Below are 22,007 nucleotides of genomic sequence, written 5' to 3'. Positions count from 1 at the left end.
GAGGGGGGACGCGTGGGGACCCTGGCCGGCCCCACGGCGTGTCCCCCCCCATCCTCGTCCCCGCGCCCCCTCCTTACCGACCACCTTGATGTAGAGCGTGGCCGAGTCCTCGCCCACCGGGTTGGTGACGGTGATGGAGTAGCGCGCCTCGTCCGCCCGCTCGGCGCTCTCGATGACGAAGCTGCTCAGCTCCTTGCGCTCCTCCACGTGCGCCCGGCCCTCGCGCTCCGTGAAGGGCTGCGGGGGTGTGGGGCGGGGCGTGTGGGGCGTGGGGCGTGGGGGGTGGAGGGTGTGGGGTGGGGGTGTGGGGTGTGGGGTGTGGGGTGTGGGGTGTGGGGCGGGGTGTAGGATGTGGGGCGGAGTTTGGGGTATGGTGTGGGGCAGGGTTTGGGGTAAGGTGTGGGGCATGGGGTGCAGGGTGTGGGGCAGGGTTTGGGGTATGGTGTGGGGCGGGGTGTGGGGTGTGGGGTGTGGGGCAGGGTGTGGGGCACGGTGTGGGGAAGGGTGTGGGGTGTGGGGTGGGGTGTGGGGCAGGGTTTGGGGTATGGTGTGGGGCATGGGGTGGGGTGTGGGGCGGGGGTGTGGGGGCGGGGTGTGGGGTGGGGTATGGGGCAAGGTGTGGGGCAGGGTGTGGGGTGTGGGGTGGGGTGTGGGGCAGGATGTGGGGCAGGGTTTGGGGTATGGTGTGGGGGGCATGGGGTGGGGTGTGGGGCGGGGGTGTGGGGCGGAGTGTGGGGTGGGGTGTGGGGTGTGGGGCAGGGTGTGGGGTAAGGTGTGGGGTGGGGTGTAGGGTGGGGTGTGGGGTGTGGGGCAGGGTGTGGGGCGTGATGTGGGGCAGGGTGTGGGGCAGGGTGTGGGGACTTGGTACAGGGATGCAGTGTGGGGACGTGGCCCGGGGACACAGGGACACGGGGCAGTGTCACGGGGACACGGGGACACGTTCCGGGGGGGGGGACACACAGCGGTGCCACCCGGCGCGGGGCACCCACCTGGTCACCCTTCATCCAGACCACGGTGGGCGCGGGCTCGCCCGAGATGGGGACGTCGAGGCGCAGCTTGTTCCCCGCCACCACCACGATCGTGTTCTCCGACGACTTCCCCGAGCAGTCCAGGTGGATTTTGGGGGCTCTGGGCCGGGGGGGGGGGACAGGGGGACGGTGACGGGAATGTCCCCGAGGGTCCCCAAGGGTCCGCCCCGCCCCGTGTCCCCCTCACCTTGCTTGGGGACGTATTCCACCTTGATCTCTTCGAGTGCGGGGAGGAAAGGGTTAACGCGGCCCGGTGCCACCGGTGTCCCCAAGGGACGCGGTGTCCCCAACGTCCTATGGTCACCCCCCCCAAATCCCACCCGGTGTCCTGGGTCCCCCTCCCAGTGTTCCCAAGGGCTGTGTCCCCAAATGCCCCCAACGTCCCCCAGGTGTCCCCAAGGTCCCCCCAGATGTCCCCAAGGTCCACGCAATGCCCCCAAGAGCCGTGTCCCCAAATGTCCCCAAGGTCCCCCCAAATGTCCCCAAGGTCACCCCAAATGTCCCCAGGGTCCATGCAGTGTCCCCAAGGGCCGTGTCCCCAAATGTCCCCAAGGTCCCTCAAATGTCCCCAAGGTCCAATGTCCCCCCAGATGTCCCCAAGGTCCACGCAGTGTCCCCAGGGGCTGTCCCCCAAATGTCCCCGAGGTCTCCCCAGTGTCCCCAACGTCCCCCAGACGTCCCCAAGGGCCCTGCAGTGTCTCCAAGGGCCAATGTCCCCCAAATGTCCCCAAGGGCCATGTGTCCCCACCAGTGTCCCCAATGCCCCCTGGTGTCCCCAGTGCCCCCCAGTGTCCCCAAGGGCACCACGTGTCCCCCCGGTGTCCCCAAGGCCCCCCAGTGTCCCCAACGCCCCTGTGGTGTCCCCAGGTGCTGTGTCCCCCCCCAGTGTCCCCAAGGCCCCCCAGTGTCCTCCAAGGGCCGTGTCCCCCAAATGTCCCCAAGGTCCAACTGTCCCCCCAGTGTCCCCAAGTGCTGTGTGTCCCCCCGGTGTCCCCAAGGCCCCCCCCCCAGTGTCCCCAGCGTCCCCCCTGGTGCCCCCACCGAGGAAGTTGAGCTTGGCGGACAGGGACAGGGCGTAGCCGTCGGGGACGAAGGTGTAGTCGCCCTCGTCCTCGGGGCGCACGTCGTCGATCACCAGCTTGTGGAACCTGCGGGCGCCAGCGGGGGGGTCCCGGGGGCTGCCACCTCCTCGGTGTCCCCGTGGGGCTCCACAACGTCCCCATGGGGGCTCCATGATGTCCCCATGGGGCTCCACAACATCCCCGTGGGGCTCCGTGATGTCCCCGTGGGGCTCCACAACGTCCCCATGGGGCTCCACCAAGTCCCCATGGAGCTTCAGGAGGTCCCCATGGGGCTTCAGGAGGTCCCCATGGGGCTCCATGATGTCCCCATGGGGCTGCCACCTCCTCCAGGTCCCTGTGGGGCTCCAACAGGGGTCCCCATGGGGCTCCACCAAGTCCCCATGGAGCTTCAGGAGGTCCCCATGGGGCTTCAGGAGGTTCCCTTGAGGCTTCCAAGAGGTTCCCATGGGGCTGCCACCTCCTCGGTGTCCCCGTGGGGCTCCACAACGTCCCCATGGGGCTCCATGATGTCCCCATGGGGCTGCCATCTCCTCGGTGTCCCCATGGGGCTCCAATGAGGTCCCCATGGGGCTCCACCAAGTCCCCGTGGAGCTTCTGGAGGTCCCCATGGGGCTTCAGGAGGTTCCCATGGGGCTGCCACCTCCTTGGTGTCCCCATGGGGCTCCAACAAGGTCCCCATGGGGCTTGAAGAGGTCCCTGTGGGGCTGCCACCTCCTCGGTGTCCCCATGGAGCTCCACTAAGTCCCCATGGGGCTTCTGGATGTCTCCATGGGGCTGCCACCTCCTCCAGCCCCCCGGGGGCTCCAGCAAGGTCCCCGTGGAGCTCCATGATGTCCCCATGGGGTTCCAGTGAGGTCCCCATGGGGCTGTCACCTCTTCTAGGTCCCCGTAGGGTTCCAGTGAGTTCCCTATGGAGCTCCACAAGATCCCCATGGGGCTGCCACCTCCTCTGGGGTCCCCATGGGGCTTTAATGAGGTCCCCGTGGATCTCCACCAGGTCCCCAGGGATCTCCACCAGGTTCCTACGGTCCCTATGGAGCTCCACAAGGTCCCTACGGATCCCCACCAGGTTCCTACAGGGCCCTATGGAGCTCCACGAGGTCCCTACGGATCTCCACCAGGTTCCTACGGAACCCATGGAGCTCCACGAGGTCCCTACGGATCTCCACCAGGTTCCTACGGAACCCATGGAGCTCCACGAGGTCCCTACGGACCTCCATGGGGCTTCCTAATGAGATCCCCACGGAGCTCCACGAGGTCTCCAAGGATCTCCACGAGGTCCCTATGGAGCTCCACGAGGTCCCTGTGGAGCTCCACCAGGTCCCCAAGGCTCTCCATGAGGTTCCTAAGGACCCCATGGAGCTCCACGAGGTCCCCAAGGATCTCCACAAGGTTCCTACAGACCCTATGAAGCTCCACCAGGTCCCTACGGATCTCCACCAGGTTCCTACAGACCCTATGGAGCTCCACGAGGTCCCCAAGGATCTCCACGAGGTTCCTACAGACCCTACGGACCTCCGCGAGCTCCCTACGGACCCCACGGAGCTCCACCAGGTCCCTACGGATCTCCCCAGCTCTCCACCCCCCCCAGGACCCCCAGGACCCCCCAAGACCCCCCCAGGACCCCCCGGACCCCCGTCCCGTCGCCCACCTGCCGTTGTGGGAGATGTGGATGCGCTTGCTGGGCCGCACCTCGACGCCGTTGCGGAACCAGCGCCCCGTCACCTTCTCGTCCGACACCTCGCACTTGAACACCGCCTGCTCCGACGCCTTCACCGTCAGGTCCGCCATGTCCTGCAGCACCTCCAGCTGCTTCTCTGGGGGGGGCGGGGGGGCAACGGGGGCGTCCTGGGGTGCGGGGGTCTGGGGGAGGGAAGCCCCCACCCCCCCAGCACCGCCCGGCACCTCCCTCGGGGCTCCGGGTCTGCTGGAGAATCCTCCGGCACCTGTGGGATCTCCTCGGGGCGCCCATGGGACCTCCCAGCACCCACGGGGCCTCCCCAGGAACCTCCTCGGGACCGCATGAACATCTCCAAGGACCCATGGGACCTCCTCAGGGCACCCTGGGGACCTCCCAGCACCCATGGGACCTCCCAGCACCCATGGGACCTCCCCAGGAACCTCCTCGGGACCTCATGAACATCTCCAAGGACCCATGGGACCTCCTCAGGGCATCCTGGGGACCTCCCAGCAACCTCATGGGACCTCCCAGCATCTCCACGGAACCTCCCCATGGAACCTCCTCAGGGCACCTCATGAACATCTCCAAGCACCCATGGGACCTCCCAGCACCCATGGGACCTCCCTAGGAACCTCCTCAGGACCTCCTGGGCATCTCCAAGAACCCATGGGACCTCCTCAGGGCACCCTGGGGACCTCCAAGCACCCATGGGACCTCCCAGCACCCATGGGACCTTCCTAGGAACCTTCTGGGGACCTCCTGGGCATCTCCAAGCACCCATGGGACCTCCTCAGGACACCCTGGGGACCTCCCAGCACCCATGGGACCCCTCCCAGGACCCTCCCGGACCCCTCCCAGCACCCATGGGACCTCCCCAGGACGCCCCGAGGACCTCCTGGAGAACCTCCCCAGATCTCCAAAGAAAACTCTTGCCCCCCGAGATGCCCCCTAGGACCCCTGAGATGCCCCCTGGACCCCCTGAGACACCCCTGGGACCCCCAAGACACCCCTGGGACCCCGAGACACCCCCTGGGACCCCCAAGACGTCCCCAGGGCCCCCTGAGACACCCCCTGGGATCCCCAAGACGTCCCCAGGGCCCCCCGAGACACCCTCTGGGACCCCCAAGACACAACCTCTGGACCCCCAAGATGCCCCCTGGAACCCCTGAGATGCCCCCGGGACCCCTGAGATGCCCCCTGGGACCCCCGAGATGCCCCCTGGAGACCCCCAAGATGTCCCCAGGGCCCCCTGAGACACCCCTGGGACCCCCAAGACGTCCCCTGGGACCCCTGAGATGCCCCCTGGGACCCCCAAGATGCCCCTTGGACCTCCAAGAATGTCCCCAGGGACCCCCAAGACACCCCTGGGACCCCCAAGACACCCCCTGGGACCCCCAAGACGCCTCCTGGGACCCCCGAGACGCCCCCCAGGACCCCCGGACCCCCCACCCCGGGCACCTTCCACGCTGATCTCGGCCTCGCTCTCGCCGCCGTTGGTCATGATCTTGTAGCGCCCGGTGTCCTCCTTGGTGGCCTCGTTGATGATGAGGTAGTGCTTGCGCCCGTCCTTCTTGAAGCGGTACTTGAAGGTCTCCTCGCGCGTCAGCTCCACCCCGTCCTTCATCCTGCGGGGGGGGCGGGGGGGTGGGAACGGGGCGATGAGATATAGGGGGTGGGCGCGGGGTGGGCGCAGGGTGGTGGGCATGGGGTGGTGGGCATGGGGTGATGAGATGTAGGGGGGTGGGCGTGGGGTGGTGGGCATGGGAGTGGGGTGGTGGGAATGGGGTGGTGGGCATGGGGCGATGAGATGTAGGCGGGTGGGCATGGGGTGGGCATGGGGTGGTGGGCATGGGGTGGTGGGAACAGGGCAATGAGGTGCAGGGGGTGGGCATGGGGTGGTGGGCATGGGAATGGGGTGGTGGGCATGGGGCGATGAGATATAGGGGGTGGGGATGGGGTGGTGGGCATGGGGAGGTGGGCATGGGGTGGTGGGAACAGGGTGGTGGGAATGGGGTGATGAGATATAGGGGGGTGGGGATGGGGTGGTGGGCATGGGAATGGGGTGGTGGGAATGGGGTGATGGGGTGCAGGGGGTGGGCACGGGGTGGGGATGGGGTGGTGGGCACGGGGTGTTGGGAAAGGGCGATGAGATGTAGGGGGGGTGGGCATGGGGTGGTGGGCATGGGAATGGGGTGGTGGGCATGGGGCGATGAGGTATGGGGCTGGGCACGGGGTGGGAATGGGGTGGTGGGCATGGGGGTGGTGGGAACGGGGGCGATGAGGTACAGGGGGTGGGCGTGGGGTGGTGGGCATGGGGAATGGGGTGGTGGGCATGGGGTGGGAATGGGGTGGTGGGCATGGGGTGGTGGGCATGGGGTGATGAGGTATAGGGTGGTGGGCATGGGGTGGTGGGCATGGGGTGGTGGGCATGGGGTGATGAGGTATAGAGGGTGGGCATGGGGTGGTGGGCATGGGAATGGGGTGGTGGGCATGGGGTGGTGGGCATGGGGTGATGAGATATAGGGGGGTGGGGATGGGGTGGTGGGCATGGGAATGGGAACGGGGTGGTGGGAACGGGGCGATGAGATATAGGGGGTGGGCATGGGGTGGGAATGGGGTGGTGGGCATGGGGTGGTGGGAACGGGGCGATGAGGTACAGGGGGTGGGCACGGGGTGGGCATGGGGTGGTGGGCATGGGAATGGGGTGGGGGGCATGGGGTGGTGGGAACGGGGCGATGAGGTACAGGGGGTGGGCACGGGGTGGGCATGGGGTGGTGGGCATGGGGTGGTGGGCATGGGACGATGAGATTTAGGGTGGTGGGTGTGGGGTGGTGGGCATGGGAATGGGAATGGGGTGGTGGGAACGGGGTGGGATGGGCACGGGGTGGGGGGAATGGCATGGGGTGGTGGGCCTGGGGTGGTGGGAACGGGGCGATGAGATATAGGGGGGTGGGCATGGGGTGGGTGTGGGGTGGGTGTGGGGTGGGTGTGGGTGGTGGGCGTGGGCATGGGGTGGTGCCTATGGGGTTGTTGGGCACAGCCACGGGGTGGGGGGGGGTGGGGGTGTTGTTTTGGGGTGCCCCCCCCTCACCATATGACCTGGGCGCCCTCCTCGGACACCTCGGCCTCCAGCACCACGCGGTCGCCCACCAGCACCTGCTGGTCGTCCAGCCCCCGCGCGATGGTCACCGGCGGCTCTGCGGGGACGGGGGGGGTCAGGGGGGCGGGACAACCCCGGGACCCCCCGCGGGACCCCAAAACCCCCCAGGACCACCAAAACCCCCCAGGACCCCCAAAACCCCCCAGGACCCCAAAACCCCCCTCGGGACCCCCAAAACCCCCAGGACCCCTCCCGGACACCCCCCCAGCACCCACCCTTGACAAAAGGCTCAATGAAGGGTCCTGGGACCCCCTGGACCCCTCCCAGATCCCCCAGGACCCCCAGACCCCCGAGGACCCCCCAGGCCCCCCACAGACCCCCACAGGACCTTGCCCAACTCCCCCAGACCTCCCCAGGACCCCCCAAGACCCCCCAGCCCCCCCCAGGCCCCCACCCTTGACGAAGAGCTCAGTGAAGGCTCCCAGACCCCCCAGGACCCCCCAGGACCCCCCAGACCTCCCCAGGACCCCCCAAGACCCCCCAAGACCCCCCGACCCCCCCAGGCCCCCCAGGACCCCCCCCCCAGGCCCCCACCCTTGATGAAGAGCTCAGTGAAGGCTCCCAGACACCCCCAGGACCCATCCCAGACCCCCCAGACCTCCCCAGGACCCCTCCAAGACCCCCCAGCCCCCCCAGGACCCCCAGGACCCCCCCAAGGCCCCCACCCTTGACGAAGAGCTCGGTGAAGGCTCCCAGACCCCCCAGGACCCCCCAGGACCCCCCAGACCTCCCCAGGACCCCCAAGACCCCCCAAGACCCCCCGACCCCCCCAGGCCCCCCAGGACCCCCCCCCCCAGGCCCCCACCCTTGATGAAGAGCTCAGTGAAGGCTCCCAGACACCCCCAGGACCCATCCCAGACCCCCCAGACCTCCCCAGGACCCCCCAAGACCCCCCGACCCCCCCAGGACCACCCCAGGACCCCCCAGGCCCCCACCCTTGACGAAGAGCTCGGTGAAGGCTCCCAGACCCCCAGATCCCCCAAGACCCACCCCAGACCACCCCTGGACCCCTTCAGACCCCCCAGGACCCCCCAGACCCCCCAGGACCCCCCCAGCCCCCAGGACCCCCCCGGACCCCCACCCTTGACGAAGAGCTCGGTGAAGCACTTCTCGTCGTTCACCCGGCACTCGTAGGCGGCGTCGTCGGCCAGGGAGCACTTGTGGATGGTGAGGATGCGCTTCAGGCCCACGTTCTCAAACACGTACCTGGGGGGGGGGGGACAGGGGGGGGGGGTCCACGGGGACATGGGGGGGACGGGGGGGGACACAGAGGGACGCGGGGGGTGGGGGAGACGCGAGGGTGGAGGGGGACACGGGGGGATATGGGGACATGGGGGGATGCGGGGACACGGGGACGGGATGGGACATGGGGGGGGGGACAAGGGTGGAGGGGGACGCGGGGGGACGTGGGGGTCATGGGGGGACACGGGGGGGCATGGGGGGGACACGGGGGGTCATGGGGGGACACGGGGGGACACGGGGGCACGGGGGGACACGAGGACACGGGGGACACGGTGACACGAGGCCAGCACCAGGCAGGGAGGCACAGAGGAGCCGCGGGGCCCGACGTCAGGGACACGGCGCGGGGGGGACCCGGGGGGGGGGCTGTGCCCCCCGTGTCCCCATGGCCCCCTGTGTCCCTCCGTGTCCCCCGTGTCCCCCTGTCCCCCAGTGTCCCCACACCCCCACGTCCCCACATCCCCCCATATCCCAATTCCCCCCAATTCCCCCCATATCCCCCCTTGCCCCCCCATATCCCCCCATCCCCCCTGCCCCCCCGTGCCCCCCTGTGCCCCCCATCCCCCCCGTCCCCCATGTCCCCATATCCCACATCCCCCAATGTCCCCATGTCCCCCCATATCCCAATTCCCCCCATATCCCCCCATATCCCCCCAACCCCCCTGCCCCCCCCATCCCCCCGTGCCCCCGTGTGCCCCCCTGTCCCCCCCATGTCCCCCCTGTCCCCCCATGTCCCCATATCCCATGTCCCCCAATGTCCCCATGTCCCCCCATATCCCAATTCCCCCCATATCCCCCCATCCCCCTCTGCCCCCCCACCCCCCTGTGCCCCCCACATCCCCCCGTGCCCCCCCGTGCCCCCCCATGCCCCCCCGTGCCCTCCCCATGTCCCAATTTCCCCAATGTCCCCACACCCCCAATGTCCCCACATCCCCCCATATCCCAACTCCCCCCATCCCCCCATATCCCCCCTTGCCCCCCCATATCCCCCCATCCCCCCGTGTCCCCCCCCCACCCCCCCCGCCACCCCCAGCCCCCCCGCCCCCCCGCGCCCCTCACTTGGTGCTGGGCTTGATGAGCTGCCCGTTCTTGTACCACTTGAGGGGCAGGTCGGGGTGGCTCAGCTCCACGGCCAGCTTGATCTTGTTGCCCTTGTCCACCTGGTACGCGGGGTCCAGCTTGCGGACGAACGCTGGGGGGGGGGGGGGGGGCACGGGGCGGGGGGTCACACACGGCTCCGGGGGGGGGGCACGGCGTCCCCAGAGACCCCCAAAGGTCCCCAAAGGTCCCTGAAATCCCCAAAGGTCCCCAGAGACCCCCAAGGGTCCCCAAAGGTCCCCAAAGGTCCCCAAGGGTCCCCAAGGGTCCCCAAAGACACCCAAAGGTCCCCAAAGACCCCCCAAAGACCCCCAAGGGTCCCCAAGGGTCCCCAAAGACCCCCAAAGACCCCCAAGGGTCCCCAAGGTCCCCAAGGGTCCCCAAAGACCCCCAAAGACCCCCAAGGGTCCCCAAGGGTCCCCAAGGACCCCCAAAGGTCCCCAAAGGTCCCCAAAGACCCCCAAAGACCCCCAAAGACCCCAAAAGTCCCCAAATGTCCCCAAGGGTCCCCAAAGGTCCCCAAAGACCCCCAAAGGTCCCCAAAGGTCCCCAAAGGTCCCCAAAGACCCCCAAAGGTCCCCAAAGGTCCCCAAAGACCCCCAAAGGTCCCCAAAGACCCCCAAAGACCCCCCAAAGACCCCCAAAGACCCCAAAAGTCCCCAAATGTCCCCGAAATCCCCAAAGGTCCCCAAAGACCCCCAAAGGTCCCCAAAGGTCCCCAAAGATCCCCAAAGACCCCCAAAGGTCCCCAAAGGTCCCCAAAGACCCCCAAAGGTCCCCAAAGACCCCCAAAGACCCCCCAAAGACCCCCAAAGACCCCAAAAGTCCCCAAATGTCCCCGAAATCCCCAAAGGTCCCCAAAGACCCTCAAAGACCCCCAAAGGTCCCCAAGGGTCCCCAAAGACCCCCAAAGGTCCCCAAAGACCCCCAAAGACCCCCAAAGGTCCCCAAATGTCCCCGAAATCCCCAAAGACCCCCAAAGGTCCCCAAAGGTCCCCAAAGACCCCCAAAGGTCCCCAAAGACCCCCAAAGACCCCCAAAGACCCCCAAAGACCCCCAAAGGTCCTCAAATGTCCCCGAAATCCCCAAAGACCCCCAAAGACCCCCAAAGACCCCCAAAGGTCCCCAAAGGTCCCCAAAGACCCCCAAAGGTCCCCAAAGGTCCCCAAAGATCCTCAAAGACCCCCAAAGGCCCCCAAAGGTCCCCAAGGGTCCCCAAGGGTCCCCAAAGGTCCCCAAAGACCCCCAAAGGCCCCCAAAGGTCCCCAAGGACCCCCAAGGGTCCCCAAAGGTCCCCAAAGACCCTCAAAGACCCCCAAGGGTCCCCAAAGGTCCCCAAAGACCCTCAAAGACCCCCAAAGGTCCCCAAAGACCCCCAAAGGTCCCCAAAGACCCCCAAGGGTCCCCAAAGGTCCCCAAGGGTCCCCAAAGACCCCCAAAGGTCCCCAAGGGTCCCCCAAGGACCCCCAAGGGTCCCCAAAGACCTCCAAAGACCCCCAAAGACCCCCAAAGGTCCCCAAAGACCCCCAAAGACCCTCAAAGACCCCCCAAGGGTCCCCAAAGACCCCCAAGGGTCCTCAAGGGTCCCCAAAGACCCGCAAATGTCCCCAAAGGTCCCCAAGGGTCCCCAAGGGTCCCCAAAGACCCTCAAAGACCCCCCAAGGGTCCCCAAAGACCCCCAAGGGTCCCCAAAGGTCCCCAAAGGGTCCCCAAAGGCCCCCAAAGACCCCCAAAGGTCCCCAAAGGGTCCCCAAAGACCCCAAGGGTCCCCAAAGACCCCCAAGGGTCCCCAAAGGTCCCGATTCCTCCCATATCCCCATTTCCCCCAATTCCCCCAATTCCCCCCAAATCCCCCAACCCCCCCTTTCCCCCCACCCCCCGTGCCCCCCCCCCCCTTGCCCCACCTTCGCTCTTCTTGGGCTCCACCTTGATCTTCTTGAGGCGCTTGAGCATGCCGCGCAGGTCGGTGATGCCGTACTGGAAGGCGATGCGCTCGTACTCGCTCTTCTTCGTCACGCCCTTCAGCAGCTCCCAGATCTCGGGCGGGAACGGGTCCTCCTCCTCCTTCCTGCGCCGCCGCTCCTCCACCTGCACCTCCCTGGCACGCGCGCGTGCCACGCCGTGAAAAGGTGCGCGACCGCCCCGTGTCACAGCCCCCCCCCCCACCACCACCACGCGACGACCCCAAGGAGGGGCCGCCCCCAGCAGCCCCCGCCCCGCCGACGCCCTCTCGACCCCCGAAAACCTCGAGCGCACCCCCGCCGCCGCCCTCGTGCGAAAGGCCTTGCACGCGCGGCCTTGCACCAGCACTTGCACGAGCCGCCTTGCACGCCCCCAGCACCTCTACAGCCCCTCATGGAAGCGATTTGCCTTGCACACCTCAAATGGCCTTGCACAAGGGTCTTCTTGCACACCCCCAACACATTTACACACCCCTTGCACAAGTGTCTTGCACACCCCCAACGCCTTTACACACCCCTTGCACAAGTGTCTTGCACACCCACAATGCCTTCACACACCCCTTGCACAAGCACCTTGCACACCCCAAGACCTTCACACACCCCCTTGCACAAGTGTCTTCTTGCACTCCCCCAACACCTTTGAACACCCCTTGCACAAGCGTCTTTTTGCACACCCCCAACACTTTCTCACACCCCTTGCACAAGTGTCTTGCATACCCCCAACGCCTTTACACACCCCTTACACAAGCGTCTTCTTGCACTCCCCCAAGACCTTCACACACTCCTTGTGGAAGCGATTTGCCTTGCACACCTCAAATGGCCTTGCACAAGGGTCTTCTTGCACACCCCCAACACATTTACACACCCCTTGCACAAGCGGCTTCTTGCACAAACCCCCACACACACCTTCACACACCCCTTGTGGAAGTGATTTGCCTTGCACACCTCAAATGGCCTTGCACAAGGTCTTCTTGCACACCCCCAACACATTTACACACCCCTTGCACAAGTGTCTTCTTGCACTCCCCCAACGCCTTTGAACACCCCTTGCACAAGCGTCTTGCCTTGCACACCCCAACACATTTACACACCCCTTGCACAAGCGTCTTCTTGCACACCCCCAACACCTTCACACACCCCTTGCACAAGCATCTTGCCTTGCACACCCCCAATGCCTTTACATACCCCTTGCACAAGCATCTTCTTTCACACCCCCAAGACCTTCACACACCCCTTGCACAAGTGTCTTGCACACCCCCAATGCCTTTACACACCCCTTGTGGAAACGATTTGCCTTGCACACCTCAAATGGCCTTGCACAAGTGTCTTTTTGCACACCCCTAACACATTTACACACCCCTTGCACAAGTGTCTTTTTGCACACCCCCCAACGCCTTTAAACACTCCTTGCACAAGCATCTTCTTGCACACCCCCAATGCCTTTACACACCCCTTGTGGAAGTGATTTGCCCTGCGCACCCTAGATGTCCTTGCACGTGTCTTCTTGCACACCTACACCTCTACACACTCCTCGGGTGAGTCACCTTGCACGCCTCAAACGTCCTTGCACAAGTGTCTTCTTGCATACCGCAAATGCCTTACACACCCCTTGCACAAGTGAGCCTTCTTGCACACCCACACCCCTTGCACACCTCGAATGTCCTTGCACAAGTGTCTTCTTGCACACCCCCAGCACCTTTACACACCCCTTGCACAACTGACCTTCCTTGCACACCCCTAACACCTTTACACACCCCTTGCACAAGCAGCCCCCCCCTTGCACGCCCCTTGCACGCCCCTTGCACGCCCCCCCCACCTCTTCTTCAGCAGCCCGCTGAAGTCCAGCTCCCCGGCCATGTCGTCCTTGGCATCGCCCCTGCGGGGAGATTGGGGGGGGGGGTCCCCAATTCATGGGGGGGTCCCCAATTCATGGGGGGGGGGTCCCCAATATGGGGGAGGGGTCCCCAAATTCACGGGGGGGGGGGGGCAATATGGGGGGGAACCCCAATAGACAGGAGGAGGGTCCCCATTCATGGGAGGGGTCCCCAATAGGTGTGGGGGGGTCCCCAATATGGGGGGGGGTCCCCAATACCCGGGGGGTTCCCCAATTCATGGGAGGGGTCCTCAATTCATGGGGGGTCCCCAATACACGGGGGGGGGGGTCCCCAAGTCATTGGGGGGGGATCCCAATACACTGCAGGGGGAAATATGGGGGGGGGGGGGTCCCCAAATCATGGGAGGGGTCCCCAATAGACAGGGGGAGGGTCCCCAATTTTTTTTGGGGGGGGGTCCCAAATCATGGGGGGGGGTGTCCCCAATGTATTGGGGGAGTCCCCAGTTCATGGAGGGGGAGGGGAGGGGGTCCCCAATACATGGGGGGGGGTCCCCAATACATGGGGGGTCCCCAAGTCATCGGGGGGTCACCAATATAAGGGGGGGTCCCCCAAAACATATTGGGGGGGGCCCCAATAGACAGGGGAGGGTCCCCAATTTTTCTGGGGGGGTCCCAAATACGGGGGGGGGGGTAGTCTGGGGAAGGGGGGGTCCCCAATATATGGGGGGGGGACAGTGGCGGGGGGGGGGGGGTCCCAATCTCAGGGAGCGGTTTTGGGGTGGGGGGGTCCCCAGTTTACGGGGGTAGGAGGATTTGGGGGCGATCCCAGTCTCTGGGGGGGGGGGGGGGGTCACTGGGGGGGGGATCCCCATTATTTGGGGGGGGGGGGTCCGGGGGGGGGTCCCACTCACGTCCTCTTGAAGGCCTGCAGCACGTTGCCGTTGTCGGCGGTGCGGGACGCTGGGGGGGGGAGCGGGGCTGTCAGCACCCCCACATCGCCCCCAATGTCCCCGGGGGGGGCACCCATGGGTGCGGGGGGGTTCTGGGGACACCAATGGGTTTGGGGGGGGGTCTCTGGGGGCACCCATGGGTGCGGGGGGGCTCTGGGGACACCAATGGGTTTGGGGGGCTCCCATGTGTTCAGGGGGCTCTGGGGGCACCCATGGGTGCTGGGAGGGGGGGCTCAGAGCACCCATGGGTTTGAGGGGGTGGGGTGTCTGGGGGCACCCATGGGTGCTGAGAGGGACTGGGGCCACCCATAGGTTTTGGGGGGGGTCTCTGGGGCCACCCATGTGTTCGGGGGGCTCTGGGGGCACCCATGGGTGCTGGGAGGTTCATGGGAACACCCATGGGTTTTGGGGGGCTCTGGTGACACCCATGGGTTAGGGGGCTCCCATGTGTTCAGGGGGCTCTGGGGGCACCCATGGGTGCTGGGAGGGGTTGGGGACACCCATGGGTGCTGGGAGGTTCAGGGAACGCCCATGGGTTTGGGGGGCTCCCATGGGTTCAGGGGGGCTCTGGTGACACCCATGCGTTCGGGGGTGTTCCCATGGGCTTGGGGAGCACCCATGGGTGCTGGGGGGGCTCTGGGGACACCCATGGGTTTGGGGAGGCTCTGGGGGCACCCATGGGTGCTAGGAGGGACTGGGGACAGCCATGGGGTTTGGGGGACTCTGGGGGCACCCATGGGTTCGGGGGGGCTCTGGTGACACCCATGGGTTCGGGGGTGTTCCCATGGGTTCGGGGGGCACCCATGGGTGCTGGCGGGTCTTGGGGACACCCATAGGTTTTGAGGGTCTCTAGGGCCACCCGTGTGTTCGGGGAGGCTCTGGGGGCACCCATGGGTGCTGGGAGGTTCAGGGAACACCCATGGGTTCGGGGGGCTCCCATGTGTTCGGGGGGCACCCATGGGTGCTGGGGGGCTCTGGGGACACCAATGGGTTTGGGGGCTCTGGGGGCACCCATGGGTGCTGGGAGGGACTGGGGACAGCCATGGGGTTTGGGGGACTCTGGGGGCACCCATGGGTTCGGGGGGCTCTGGTGACACCCATGGGTTCGGGGGTGTTCCCATGGGTTCGGGGGGCACCCATGGGTGCTGGCGGGTCTTGGGGACACCCATAGGTTTTGAGGGTCTCTAGGGCCACCCGTGTGTTCGGGGGAGGCTCTGGGGGCACCCATGGGTGCTGGGAGGTTCAGGGAACACCCATGGGTTCGGGGGGCTCCCATGTGTTCGGGGGGCACCCATGGGTGCTGGGGGGGCTCTGGGGACACCAATGGGTTTGGGGGGCTCCGGGGGCACCCATGGGTGCTGGGAGGGACTGGGGACAGCCATGGGTTTGGGGGACTCTGGGGGCACCCATGGGTTCGGGGGGGCTCTGGTGACACCCATGGGTTCGGGGGTGTTCCCATGTGTTCGGGGGGCACCCATGGGTGCTGGGGGGGTCCCTGAGCACCCTCGACGTCGATGTTGAAGCAGCAGCTGTCCTTCTTGTCCTTGGCCGCCACCTCGCAGCGGTAATCGCCCCGGTCCCCCACCGCCACCTTGTTGATGCGCAGCTCGAAGGTGTACACCTGGGGGGGCACGGGGGGGCGGGATTGGGGACACACAACCAGGACACAGCCCCTGCCTCCCAGTGCCTCCCAGTGCCTCCCAGTGCCTCCCAGTTACCCCCCCCGCCCAGTCCCTCCCAGACCGCTCCCAGTTCCTCTCCACTCCCTCCCAGTTCCCTTCCAGTCCCTCCCAGTGCCCCCCCAGTGCCCCCCAGTCCCCTTCCAGTCCCTCCCAGTGCCCCCCCAGTCCCCTCCCAGTCCCGCCCAGTGCCCCCCCAATGCCCTCCCAGTGCTCCCAGTCCCTTCCAGCGCCCCCTCCGCCCCCTCCACCCCCTCCCACCCCCTCCCCACCCCTCCCCACCCTCTCCCAATCCCCTCCAGCCCCTCCCAGCCCCTCCCAGTCCCCCCAGCCCCTCCCAGTGCTCCCAGTCCCCTCCCCAGCCCCTCCCAGTCTCCCCCCAGTCCCCTCCCAGTCCCCCCCTAACCCCTCCCAGTGCTCCCAGTCCCCTCCCAGCCCCTCCCAGTCTGCCCCCAGCCCCTCCCAGTGCTCCCAGTGCCCCCCCAGTGCCCTCCCAGTGCTCCCAGTCCCCTCCCAGTCCCCTCCCAGTCCCTCCCCAGCCCCTCCCAGCCCCTCCCAGTCCCCTCCCAGCCCCCTCCCAGCCCCTCCCAGTCCCCCCAGCCCCTCCCAGTGCTCCCAGTCCCCTCCCAGTCCCCTCCCAGTCCCCTCCCAGCCCCCTCCCAGTGCTCCCAGTCCCCTCCCAGCCCCTCCCAGTCTCCCCCCAGCCCCTCCCAGCCCCCTCCCAGCCCCTCCCAGTCCCCCCCAGCCCCTCCCAGTGCTCCCAGTCCCCTCCCAGTCCCCCCCAGCCCCTCCCAGTCCCCTCCCCAGCCCCTCCCAGTGCTCCCAGTGCCCCCCCAGTGCCCTCCCAGTGCTCCCAGTCCCCTCCCAGCCCCTCCCAGTGCTCCCAGTCCCCTCCCAGTGCCCCCTCACTCCCTTCCAGCCCCTCCCAGCCCCCATCACCCCCTCCCTGTGTCTCCCCAATGCCCCCCCAGTCCCCCCCACTCCCTCCCAGTCCCCTCCCAGTGCCCCCCAGCCCCTCCCAGTGCTCCCAGTGCCCCCCCAGTGCCCTCCCAGTGCTCCCAGTCCCCCCCCAGTCCCCTCCCAGTCCCCTCCCAGTCCCCCCCCAGCCCCTCCCAGTCCCCTCCCAGTGCTCCCAGTGCCCCCCCAGCCCCTCCCAGTGCTCCCAGTGCCCCCCACCTTGCTCTCCTTGTCCAGGCTCTCCGTGAACTGGAAGCGCGCCCCGCTCTTGGCGCCCAGCTCCAGCCACTTGCCCTTGAACCAGCGCACGCTGGGCTTGGCCCCCAGCTGCGCCCCCGCCACGCGAGCCACGGCCACCACGTCCCCGCCTGGGGGAGAGGGCGCTGGGGACGGGGACACGGCCCCACGGGGACCCCCGGCCCCATAGGGACCCCCGGCCCCATAGGGGCAGCCCCAACCCCATAGGGACAGCCCCGGCCCCATAAAACCCCATAAAACCCCCGCAACCCCATAAAACCCCCGCAACCCTATAAGGAACCTCCAGCCCCATAGGGACCCCCCCCGGCCCCATAGGGACCCCCCGGCCCCATAGGGACAGCCCTGGCCTCATAAAACCCCATAAAACGCCCGCAACCCCATAAAACCCCCGCAACCCTATAAGGAACCTCCAGCCCCATAGGGACCCCCTCAGCCCCATAGGGACCCCCGGCCCCATAGGGGCAGCCCCAACCCCATAGGGACCCCCCGGCCCCATAGGGACAGCCCCGGCCCCATAAAACCCCATAAAACCCCCACAACCCCATAAGGAACCTCCAGCCCTATAGGGACCCCCTCAGCCCCATAGGGACCCCCACCAGGCCCACAGGGACAGCCCCAATCCCATAGGGGCAGCCCCGGCCCCATAAGGACCCCCCGGCCCCATAAGGACCCCCCGGCCCCATAAAACCCCATAAAACCCCCGCAACCCCATAAAACCCCCGCAACCCTATAAGGAACCTCCAGCCTATAGGGACCCCCCCCTCAGCCCCATAGGGAACCCCCGGCCCCATAACGCCCCCCCCGACCCCATAGGGACCCCCCGGCCCCATAACGCCCCCCCCGGCCCCATAACGCCCCCCCCGGCCCCATAACGCCCCCCTGGCCCCATAAGGACCCCCCCGGCCCCATAACGCCCCCCCCGGCCCCATAAGGACCCTCCGGTCCCATAAGGCCCCCCCGGCCCCATACCCTCCCCCGGCCCCATAAGGACCCCCATCCCTATAAGGACCCCCGGCCCCATAACGCCCCCCCGACCCCATAAGGACCCCCCCCCGGCCCCATAACGCCCCCCCCCCCGGCCCCATAACGCCCCCCCGGCCCCATAACGCCCCCCCCGGCCCCATAAAGGACCCCCCGGCCCCATAACGCCCCCCCGCCCCACAGCCCCCCCCTCACCGCTCTCCACCAGCACGCTCTGGGGTTTGCTGAGGAAGAGCCCGTCGGGGTCGGGGGTCTCGGGGGGTGGATGTCGTCTGGGGGGGGGCACGGGGGGCAGAAAGGGGGGTCAGAAATGGGGGGTCAGAAAGGGGGGGGTCAGAAAGGGGGGCAAAAGGGGGGGTCAGAAAGGGGCGGGTCAGAAAGGGGGGTCAGAAAGGGGTCAGAAATGGGGGGGTCAGAAAGGGGGCAGAAAGGGGGCAGAAAGGGGGGCAGAAAGGGGGTCAGAAAGGGGGGCAGAAATGGGGGGGCAGAAAGGGGGTCAGAAATGGGGGGGGGTCAGAGGGGGGCAAAGGGGGGTCAGAAATGGGGGGACAAAAAGGGGGTCAGAGGGGGGGGGGTCAGAAATGGGGGGGGGTCAGAAAAGGGGGTTAGGGGGGGTCAGAAAGGGGGGCAAAGGGGGGTCAGAAATGGGGGGTCAGAAATGGGGGGTCAGCAAAAGGGGGGGATAAAAGGGGGGTCAGGGGGGTCAGAAATGGGGGGGTCAGAAGGGGGGCAAAGGGGGGTCAGGGGGGAAAAGGGGGCAAAGGGGGGGTCAGAAATGAGGGGGTAGGGGCAAAGGGGGGTAAAAGGGGGGTCAGAAATGGGGGGGGGCAGAAATGGGGGGTCAGAAAGGGGGGTCAGAAAGGGGGGGCAAAGGGGGGGCAGAAAGGGGGGCAGAAAGGGGGGGTCAGAAGGGGGGGGGGGGGCCAGAAAGGGGGAGCAAAAAAAAGGGGGGCAAAGGGGGGGGGTCAGAAATTGAGGGGTAAAAGGGGGGGCAAAAGGGGGGTAAAAGGGGGGGGTCAGAAATGGGGGGGCAGAAAGGGGGAGGTCAGAAAGGGGGGGCAAAAAGGGGGGTAAAATGGGGGGGGGGGGCAAAAGGAGGGGGGGCACCTACCAGGGAGTCATCCTTGGCCTCTGCAAAGAGATTTTGGGGAGGGGGGTTAGAAAACGGGGACCCCCCCCCCCCCCCCCCCCGCCCGCCCCCCCCCAGCACCTTTGGGGGCGCCCCCCCTCCTTCTCCTCGGCTTTTTGCCCGTTTTCGGCCGTTTTCGCCCCGGTTTCCCCCTCGGGGGGGCGGCTTTGGGCTCCTCCTGCGGCTTCTTCGCCTCCTTCTTGGGGGCTTTGGGGGGGGGGGGTGAGCGAGAAATGCCCCCCCCCGGGGCAACCACCCCCCCCGGGGGCAATTACCCCCCCCCAAGTGTAATTACCCCCCCCCCCACAGGGCAATTACCCCCCGGAATAATTACCCCCCCCATGCAATTCCCGCCCCCGCAATATAATCCCCCCCCCAATTTAATTACCCCCCCAATTTAATTACCCCCCCAATATAATTACCCCCCCGTTTAATTACCCCCCAATGTAATCCCCCCCATTTAATTACCCCCCAAATATAATCACCCCCCAATTTAATTACCCCCAATGTAATTCCCCCCATTTAATTACCCCCCAATATAATTACCCCCAATTTAATTACCCCCAATTTAATTACCCTCCAATGTAATTCCCCCCATTTAATTACCCCCCAATATAATTACCCCCCCAATTTAATTACCCCCCCAATTTAATTACCCCCCAATGTAATTCCCCCCATTTAATTACCCCCCAATATAATTACCCCCCAATTTAATTACCCCCAATTTAACTACCTCCCAAATATAATTCCCCCCCAATTTAATTACCCCCCAATGTAATCCCCCCCCATTTAATTACCCCCCCCAAATATAATTACCCCCAATTTAATTACCCCCCAATTTCATTACCCCCCCAATTGCCCCCCCCCAATGTAATTACCCCCCAGGATAACCCCCCCCAGTTATTTACCCCCCTTCCCCCCCCCACATACCGGGGGGGGCGGCGGGCGGTGCCCCCCGTGCCCCCCCCTCCCCTTTTGGCTCGGCCCCCCCGGGCTCAGCTGTCGCCGGGCTCAGGTCACCGGGGGGGGGGACACGGGGGGGGGGGGGGGCGGGACACGTGACCCCCCGGGGGGGGGGGGGCAGCGCCTCCCCTCGTGAAATTGGGCGGGGGGGGGGGGGGGCAAATGTCCCCAAACGTCCCCTGGCACAGGGCATGGAGTCCTGGGGGGCCCCCCCGGGGCAATTATCCCCCCCGGGGCAATTATTCCCCCCCGGGGCAATTATCCCCCCCCGGGGCAATTATTCCCCCCCCGGGGCAATTATCCCCCCCGGGGCAATTATTCCCCCCCCCGGGGCAATTATCCCCCCCCGGGGCAATTAACCCCCCATGGGGCAATTCCTCCCCCGGGGGGGGGGCAACACCCCTCCAAAATGCCCCCCCTTGTGCACCCCCCCCCCCCCCCCCCCGGGGGCAACACCCCCCCTTTCTGCCCCCCCCCAGGGTTCAGTTGCCCCCCCCCCCTTTTGCCCCCCCCGGGGCAGTCCCCCCAACTTTCTGCCCCCCCCCCGGGGCAGTTGCCCCCCCCACCCCCCCCTTTTGCCCCCCCCCTTACCGGCCTTGGTGGGCTCGGGCATGGCGGCAGCGGGGGCAGCGGGGACGCAACTGCCCCGGGCCGCCCCCCCGCGCCTTTAATCCCCGGCCCCCCCCCCCCGGGTGTCCCCCCCCGTGTCCCCCCCAGGCCGGGACCGAGGCCAACCCCCCCCCCGTGGTGTTGGGGGGGGGGGGGGGGGGACGTTTGCCAACCCCCCCCCCCCCCGCATGGGGACCCCCATTAATTGTGCCCCCCCCCATAAATATAAGGACCCCCCATAAATTTGAGACCCCCCCCATTGTGACCCCCCCCATTAATTTTGCCCCCCCCCATTAATTTTGCCCCCCCCCCATTAATTTTCGCCCCCCCTCCCCCAAATGTGTGTCCCCCCCCCCCCCCCCCCCTTCCCGGGGGGGCTGAAACCGGAGCAGCCCCGGGGGGCCCCGCAGGTGTCACCCCCCCCCGTCCCCGTCCCCCCCCCCAATAAAAATCACGTGGTGCCCCCCCCGCCCACGGGGGCCTTCTCCGGTGTCCCCCCCGCCCCCCCCCCCCCCAAGGGACATTCGTGTCCCCTGTGCCCCCCCGGACATTTTTGTGCCCCCCCCCCCCCCAGCTCCTTGGGGGCCAAGCAAGAGGCCCCAGTGTGTGCGGGGGGGGGGCGTCTTATAGGGGCGGGGGGCCATATAGGGGCAGGTGGGGGCTTATAGGGGCTGGGGGGCCATATAGGGGCAGGTGGGGGCTTATAGGGAATGGGGGGGCATATAGGGCTGGGGCTGGGGGGCAGGGTGGGGGAGCCTAATGGTGGCTGGGGGACCATATAGGGACTGGGGGGGCATATAGGGGCGGGGGGGCATATAGGGACTGGGACTGGGGGGCATATAGGGGCTGGGGGGAGCTATGGGGGGCCTAATGGTGGCTGGGGGGCCATATAGGGACTGGGGGGGCATATAGGGACTGGGGGGGCATATAGGGGCTGGGGGGGGGCATTTAGGGGCTGGGGGGGGCATATAGGGGCGGGGGGGGCACTTAGGGACGGGGGGCATTTAGGGGCTGGGGGGCCTTATAGGGGCGGGGGCAGGGGGGGGCTTATAGGGAATGGGGGGGCATATAGGGGCTGGGGGGGGCTATGGGGGGCCTAATGGTGGCTGGGGGGCCATATAGGGACTGGGGGGGGCATATAGGGGTGGGGGGGCATATAGGGACTGGGGGGGGCATATAGGGGTGGGGGGGCATATAGGGACTGGGGGGCATATAGGGCTGGGGGGGGGGCAGGGGCTCAATGCCAGCAGGATTTTGGGGGGGGGGGGGGCTACAACTTGGGGGGGGGGGGGGCTAGAGGTGGACCCTATAGACTTGGGGGGTCTCTATAGGTTTGGGGGGGGGGGAGGTTTCGGGGGGGGCTTATGGGTTTTCTTCGGGGGGGGAGGGCGGGTACAG

At 67.0% G+C, this 22,007-nt stretch overlaps 1 protein-coding gene across 1 annotated transcript in view; it reads right to left on the bottom strand.

Annotated features, from left to right (window-relative positions):
• LOC136788584 (myosin-binding protein C, fast-type-like) overlaps window positions 1-20,682 on the bottom strand; it is a 36,469-nt gene extending 15,787 nt beyond the window's left edge. The window contains 17 exon segments of the mRNA XM_066987146.1: window positions 78-237; window positions 990-1,126; window positions 1,216-1,245; window positions 2,070-2,176; window positions 3,762-3,927; window positions 5,250-5,416; window positions 6,883-6,988; window positions 8,033-8,157; window positions 9,250-9,382; window positions 11,193-11,386; window positions 13,066-13,125; window positions 13,995-14,043; window positions 15,537-15,654; window positions 16,889-17,037; window positions 18,104-18,180; window positions 19,106-19,244; window positions 20,592-20,682. Coding sequence (XP_066843247.1) covers window positions 78-237; window positions 990-1,126; window positions 1,216-1,245; window positions 2,070-2,176; window positions 3,762-3,927; window positions 5,250-5,416; window positions 6,883-6,988; window positions 8,033-8,157; window positions 9,250-9,382; window positions 11,193-11,386; window positions 13,066-13,125; window positions 13,995-14,043; window positions 15,537-15,654; window positions 16,889-17,037; window positions 18,104-18,180; window positions 19,106-19,244; window positions 20,592-20,613 — 1,939 coding nt within the window. The 5' untranslated portion in view covers window positions 20,614-20,682.
• Between the last annotated feature and the right edge of the window lie 1,325 nt (window positions 20,683-22,007).

The sequence above is a fragment of the Anser cygnoides genome, chromosome W (genome assembly GCF_040182565.1).
Source record: "Anser cygnoides isolate HZ-2024a breed goose chromosome W, Taihu_goose_T2T_genome, whole genome shotgun sequence".
Classification (NCBI taxonomy): Eukaryota; Metazoa; Chordata; class Aves; order Anseriformes; family Anatidae; genus Anser; species Anser cygnoides.
This window is presented reverse-complemented; position numbering and strand designations above follow the sequence as displayed.